A 7,102-nucleotide genomic window follows, 5' to 3' on the forward strand; every position below is an offset into this window, starting at 1 on the left:
CCCAGCCCCGCCTCGCGCTCATTACCCAAGGTGCCCCGGGCGCTCATTTGCATGTCCCGCGCGACAGGTGAACCCCGCAGCTCAATCGCAGCCTAGCTATCACAGCCACCAACACGCGATCCTCGGGAGGGGATCCCGTGGCATCAAATTCCCCTAACCTTTCCGAGGTCACTGCCAAAGGACGCGACCTAGTCACCGGAACTTTAAAGGAGAGAGCTCGCCGGGCCTTAAATACGTGGCGGGCGAAGGCTACAGCGTGCTCGCTTCGGCAGCACATATACTAAAATTGGAACGATACAGAGAAGATTAGCATGGCCCCTGCGCAAGGATGACACGCAAATTCGTGAAGCGTTCCATATTTTGCACCCCGCTCTGGTGGGCTGGGAAAAGATGAGTCAAAGCACAATTTGTGGCACTCAGCGGAATCCATGACTTTTGCGCTGTAAAGATATCCGTGTAAGGCCCTCTGTGAAATGAAAGCAATGCAGAGGTCCACACTTTGAATAATTATAAAGACAGTGCTTATTAAAACACATTTCATTGCCCTGCAAGTAACCACCTACAATGTGGTAAACGGGACTTCGCTTGGATCCTCGGCAAACCAACAATAAAAGGCATCTTTGAAACAAAGAAATTTGAACGTACAGTGACTATTAGGTGATATTCAGGAATTACCTTAACTTTTCAAGGTAAAAACAATAAAAATATATTTAAAAAATACATTTCATTTTCAAAATTGAGCCATCAGTTATTGAAGTGTGTATACATATTGGAGGGGATAACCTATATTTTAGAAGTGAGGATCCTGGGGAGAGAGAGAAACCTCTGGGTTTGATGATGATGATAGTGATGACAGTGTCAATATTGATGACAAAGAACAACTCATTTAACCCAAAGTTTTGGCAACTCTATGAAGTAAGGAGGTAGCCCCAGGTTACAGATGATAGGACTGAGCACTGAGAGATTAAAGGCCTATGATGGAGGAAGGATTTAAACCCAGTGCCAAGCAACGCCAATCCCCTTGTTCTCAGCCATGATGCTGTGTTGCCTCCCATGCAGCTCTTCCTGTGGTTAGGGATTCAGGGGGGGAGCTGTGAGTTGTCCGGTGGCTCGTTTTTCAACCTCTCCCACTGATGTCTTTCCTGTCTCTTCTTTCCTCCAGGATCTCCCGAGGAGCGCTCTGTGTTCATGAAGGCATCCCGGAAAATGCTGGGCTCCAGGAGGGCCTCTTCCCCCTTCCTGGATCTGCTGGAGTCCGGGGGCTTCCGGGATCAGCCAGCGCTGCTGCGGCTTCACCTGACCAGGACCCCCGAGTGGGGCCAGGACCTGCTGCTGACGCTGCATGCCAGGAGGGTGCCACACAGAGCCCACCCCCGGGGGCCCCTCAGACTGGAGGTGCGCTTCTGCGCACAGGCCCTGCTGCACAAGGGTGGGACCCGGCAGCCCCTCTGGAGGCAAATAGTGCACTTGAACCTGGACTTTGGGGAGGGTGAGTATGAGGCAGGCCTGGAAAGTTATCTACAGGATGGAGGGGAACTTTGGGGCCATGAACAAAGCTGGGCTGGACCAGCCAGATCACACAGAGACCCCCACATCCCCCACATCCACACTCTGATGCCATCCCACCAGGTGAGACCTAGCAGCGACCTCTGGGTGCAGTAGGGGCAGGGTAAGCCTGCTCTCTGTCTCTCTCTTACATATATACGCACAGACACTTTCACACCCATCTAGACTCACACACAGTTCCTCCTCCCCCCTCATCCTGAGACCCGTTCCCTAGATCAGTGGTTGGCAAACCGCGGCTCTCGAACCACATGCAGCTCTTTGACCCCTTGAGTGTGGCTCTTCCACAAAATACCACCTGCGGGCGCGCATGTACAGTGTGATTGAAACTTCGTGGCCCATGCGCAGAAGTTTTTCGGTATTTTGTGGAAGAGACACACACCAGGTGAGACCTAGCAGCGACCTCTGGGTGCAGTAGGGGCAGGGTAAGCCTGCTCTCTGTCTCTCTCTTACATATATACGCACAGACACTTTCACACCCATCTAGACTCACACACAGTTCCTCCTCCCCCCTCATCCTGAGACCCGTTCCCTAGATCAGTGGTTGGCAAACCGCGGCTCTCGAACCACATGCAGCTCTTTGACCCCTTGAGTGTGGCTCTTCCACAAAATACCACCTGCGGGCGCGCATGTACAGTGTGATTGAAACTTCGTGGCCCATGCGCAGAAGTCGGTTTTTGGAAAGGAGATAGACGAAACAAGTATACAAGACGAGTGTGGATGGGACAGTTGGAAGGGGTCCACCTCAGCGAACGTACCTCAATCAGATTGAGGACATTTTTAGCAAAGGTCAGCTTAGGAGTACCCTGATTAAGTTAATAACTTATAGGTATAAGTTAATACCTATATAGTTTAAGTTTAAAAAATTTGGCTCTCAAAAGAAATTTCAATCGTTGTACTGTTGATATTTGGCTCTGTTGACTAATGAGTTTGCCGACCACTGCCCTAGGCTCAAGGTGTCTTTTATCTGTGCTTAGAGATACAGTGGCCACTCTTGCTACCCTACAACAACTACAGAAACAAGCTGACCGATGAAAAGCTGATTCGCGTGTCTGGCATCGCGGAGGTGGAGGGGACTGGGAGGTCCATACTGGTCCTGAAAGATATCTCTCTGGAGCCTCCCCACTTATCTATTGAGGTAAGGCATCTGGACACAGGCGGGACCCAGGGGCTCTCTGACTCACCCAACCCGGGGGTTGGGGGGAAAGCAGCTAAGGAGACACAGTCACTGTCTTGACACCAAATGGATGATCAAAGCGCCGTATGGTGTGAGAAGCGCAGTTCTGTGCTCTGTACGAAGCGCACGAAGGCTTCCCAGATGAGGCAACATTTTACAGAAGATGCAAATGGAATGTAGGCTATAGGAAGACACTACACAGAGATAGAGACGAAGGCATTCTAAGTGAGAAAGTAGCTTTGCAGAGGCAGAGACAAGAAAGGCAATGACTGGGAGATGGAGTGGAGGAGAGAGATTTGAGAGAGACCACAAGTCAAATTCTAAAGGCGACTGCTGATAAGATGGGGGTGACAAGGAAGAGGGGAGCAAATGAAAGATGAGCCTCAGACTTCAAGTTCAGAGGCTTGAGTGGCTGGCGAGGCCATTGGACGGGGAAGGAATACAGGTGATGGAAGGATACATGGAGGAGGGCAGGGTATTCCCCGCCTCCTATTACCTTCCTTCCCCTGAAGCTCCTTTCCCCACCTTCCCCTCCTGCTCTGAGAAACATCCCCTCAGCCTAGTCCCAACCTGGCTTTGCACCTGGTGGCTTCCCAGCAGCACACCCAAGCCCCACTGAAAACGAGAACTGAGTGACTCCATGTCAGAAACCACCTGGCCGCCTGATGGTTTTCACCCAGGCATGCTGCCCAGCAAGTGATGTCAGGCGGCCTCCACAAACGGTGGGCAGGATCACAAGAGCAGGCAGCCTGGTGCCTAGGTGAGAGCCTGCCCCTTACCTGAAGCCTGGCGACAGCAGGATCCGATGCCAGTTGGCTATTACATGGTCCCCATAGGTAAGGGACCTGGGGATGATGTGTGTCTATGCTGGGTTCCTGTTCCTTTTACCTGTTCTATTTTGACACCCTCATCAGAATACAAGGGACATGTTTCTTTTTAACACAGTATTCCTATAGCCACCACCAGCTGGTTGGAGCTGGCACCTACACTGAAAGCTAATTGCCATCCGGAACTAGATGGTAGAGAGGGAAATAAGATTTCAACTTGGTGCCAATTCCCGATTGATGGTGGCTTCTTTCTGAGACAGGCCAGGGTGTGTGTTAACCTTGAATACTCTCATCTCACATTCTTTTCTCCCAACTGCAGTGTCTTAGCTCTAAATAAACAGTCCCTGGTGGTCAACAGAGGGATCGGGGAGTGAGGTTACTGAATTGGAATGCAGAAATGAGGTCAGTTGCCCACAATATCCCCGTCCTCTCTCCACACAGGTGTCTGAGAGGGCTGAGGTGGGCAAGCCACTGAGAGTCCACATCACCCTCACCAACACCCGGACGGTGGCTCTGAGTCACTGCACGATGGTGCTGGAGGGAAGTGGCCTCATCCACGGGCAGGTTTCAAATGAGTAAGTGCCATCGTCTGTTAAGAGGTTCCTCGTGGGGTCACAGGATGGCCCTCAGCCTCCTGGATGGTGCCTCTGTGCACCCATGTTCCCCCCGCCCCCCCTCCTTCCTCAGGGAAGGTTGTCTCTGTGCTGTCGGGAGGTGGGAGGTGCTTGCCGACCAAGGCGGGTAACAGGTTACCCACTGCAGTCACTCCTCAATGCTCTAACAAGCTCTTTTTTACTTTAAGCCTTGGGACTCTGGTGGCAGGACACACCATCCAAATCCAATTGGACCTCTACCCCTTCAAAGCTGGACCCCGCCAGCTACAAGTCCTCATCAGCAGCAACGAAGTCAAGGAGATCAAGGGTTACAAGGACGTCTTCGTAGCAGCAGCCAGGCCTTCCTGACACGCCCCCCTCCCCCCAGGAACGCTCCCTACCCTAATCCAATTTCCTGATGCCTTCCGAGTACCCCCAACCCCTCCCCAGGTCCCACCCTGTTCTCCTGATGCCTCCCTGCACCCTCAGCCCCTCCCCAAGACCACCCCTCCCCTTCTGACACCCTCCCTGGCCCCTTGCAGTCCTTCCCCTGCCCCTGCCCCCATGACCTCCCGGTCCCCTCCCTATCCCACCTGACTCCTGAAGGGGTAGTGTTATCTGTGCTCCTTCGCTCTCCTCTTCCCTGACTGCCTGGGGGTATATGAAGCTCCTTTATAACCGCTGTGCATCTTGGAAGGAGACAATAAAGACGTCTTTGATTGATCACTGGTGTTCTGGCTTCTGAGCTAATAAGCTACTTATTGCTACCAGCCTGTCCTCTTGGCTGCCTGCTGTGTGGCCGGGCCCTCCCTGCCCTTTTTGTCTTCTCTCTCCCCCTTTAAGGGATCATGCACAGAATACGCCCAACACAAAGAAGCTCAACACGATCCCTCGAACTCAGCCTCTCTGGAATCAAGGAAATTGTTAGCCTGCAGGCAGAGGTAGAGGAGCTCTGAGGAGAACAGTGGCTGCGGTGCTACGGGGCCTGGACAGAAGCTGCCCAGCGGGACTTCTCTGCTGCTGGCCCGAGAGCACAAGGACAGCTGGGCAGGGCCACTCAGGGCGGCCCCAGGATAGATGGCTGCTCCCCAAAACAGGCCCTCACTTTCCCTGTCCCCCATCTTCCCCTCTCCGTCCCTCACCCACTTACTTCCCCCAATCTTTTATCCTCTCCAAGTCACCCCAGCTGGCCCCAGCATCTCGTTCTTTCCACTGTTTTTGTTATTTTAAGGACAGGGAGCCACTCCTTTCTATTTTCTTCCTGTGGTACTCAAGAGCATTTGTGCTCATTCCAGATAATTTGGAAAGAACAGAAAAGGGGAAAAGAATAGTCACGGATTTCTTCTCCACCCCTGAAGAAATCTCTGCTCACATTTTGCCATATATTTTCTGGTCTCTTTTTCCCCTTCATTGTGTGCATGTGCTTTTCTTTTCTTTCTTTCTTTCCACTGTTTTTGTTATTTTAACGACAGGGAGCCGCTTCTTTATATTTTCTTCCTGTGGCACTCAAGAGCTTTTGTGCTCATTCCAGATAATTTGGAAAGAACAGAAAAGGGGAAATCTTTCTTTCTTCTTCTTTTTGTTTGTTTGTTAATCCTCACCTGAAGATATCTTTTCCATTGATTTTTAGAGATACTGGAAGGGAGGAGGGAAAGAGAGAGAGAAACATCGATGTGAGAGAGACACATTCATTGGTTGCCTCCTGCATGTGCCCGGACTGGGGCTGGAAATCAAACCTATGATACAGGTACATGCCCTTGACCGGGAATCGAACCCAAGACCCTCAGTCCCTGGGCCAACGCTCTATCCACTGAGCAACAGTGGCCAGGGCTGTGCTTTTCTTAATTGTTGTCAATATTACAGATGTTCCCCATTTCTCTCGCCCTTTGCCCCCCTTCGCCTAGCCAACCCCAGGCCTTCACCACACTGTGTCCATGGGCTATGCATAGATGGGTATATGCTCTTTGGTTAATTTCTTCCTGTCCCCCCACCCCTGAGATCTCTCAGTCTATTTCATGCATCCATGTCTCTGGATCTATTTTGTTCATCAGTGTATTTTGTTCATTAGATTCCACATGTAAGTGAAATCATGTAAATATTTATCATTCTCTAACTGGCTTATTTCACTTACCATATTAATCTCCAAGTCCATCTATACTGTTGCAAAAGATAAGAGTTCCTTCTTTTTTACAGCTGCATGTATTCCATTGTGTAAATGTACCACAGCTTTTTTATCTACTCATCTACTGATGGGCACTTTGGCTATTTCCAGATCTTAGCTATTGCAAATTGTGCTGTTATGAACATAGGGGTGCGTATATTCTTTCTTATTGGTGTTGAATATATTCCGAAAAGTGGGATCACTGGGTCAAATGGCAGTTCCATATTTAATTTTTTTAGGAAACTCCATACTGTTTTTCATAATGGCTGCACCATCTCCACAACCTCACCAGCCCTTGTCATTTGTTGATTTGTTGATGGTAGCCATTCTGACAGGTGTGATATCTCGTTGTCATTTTAATTTGCATCTCTCTGATGATCAGTGAGCATTTTTTCATGTGTATTGGCCATCTGTATGTCCTCTTTGGACAAGTGTCTATTCAATGTTAAAAATTTGCCCATTTTTTAACTGTATTGTTTGTCTTCCTGGGGTTGAGTTGTATGAGTTCTATATACATTTTGGAAATGAACCCTTTACCAGATGTATTAATAGGAGCAGAAATAGAATGTTGGGGTATTGTAATGTACCCCACGAGTAAATACTCAGGACGCAAGACCAAATTAATGAGTCATTTAATAAGCCAGTGACTGAGAGGGAGTTATGGCTCCAAATCTCCCAGCCCCGAAATGGTGGCAACATCAGGCTTATATAGGCAAATATTACAAAGGTATCGATTACATCTTTGGGTTTGGAATGAGGAACCTGGTTTGCACAAAGCAGT

General features: G+C 49.8%; 1 protein-coding gene across 1 annotated transcript in view; it reads left to right on the forward strand.

Moving 5' to 3' along the window:
• The window catches only part of TGM7 (transglutaminase 7), a 30,839-nt gene extending 25,969 nt beyond the window's left edge, over nt 1-4,870 (forward strand). The window contains exons 10-13 of the mRNA XM_005877585.2: nt 1,163-1,489; nt 2,541-2,701; nt 4,009-4,142; nt 4,370-4,870. Of these exons, the coding sequence (XP_005877647.2) occupies nt 1,163-1,489; nt 2,541-2,701; nt 4,009-4,142; nt 4,370-4,529 (782 nt within the window). The 3' untranslated portion in view covers nt 4,530-4,870. The remainder of the gene's footprint in view (nt 1-1,162; nt 1,490-2,540; nt 2,702-4,008; nt 4,143-4,369) is intronic.
• Nucleotides 4,871-7,102: the final 2,232 nt, after the last annotated feature.

The sequence above is a fragment of the Myotis brandtii genome, unplaced genomic scaffold (genome assembly GCF_000412655.1).
Source record: "Myotis brandtii unplaced genomic scaffold, ASM41265v1 scaffold521, whole genome shotgun sequence".
Classification (NCBI taxonomy): domain Eukaryota; kingdom Metazoa; phylum Chordata; class Mammalia; order Chiroptera; family Vespertilionidae; genus Myotis; species Myotis brandtii.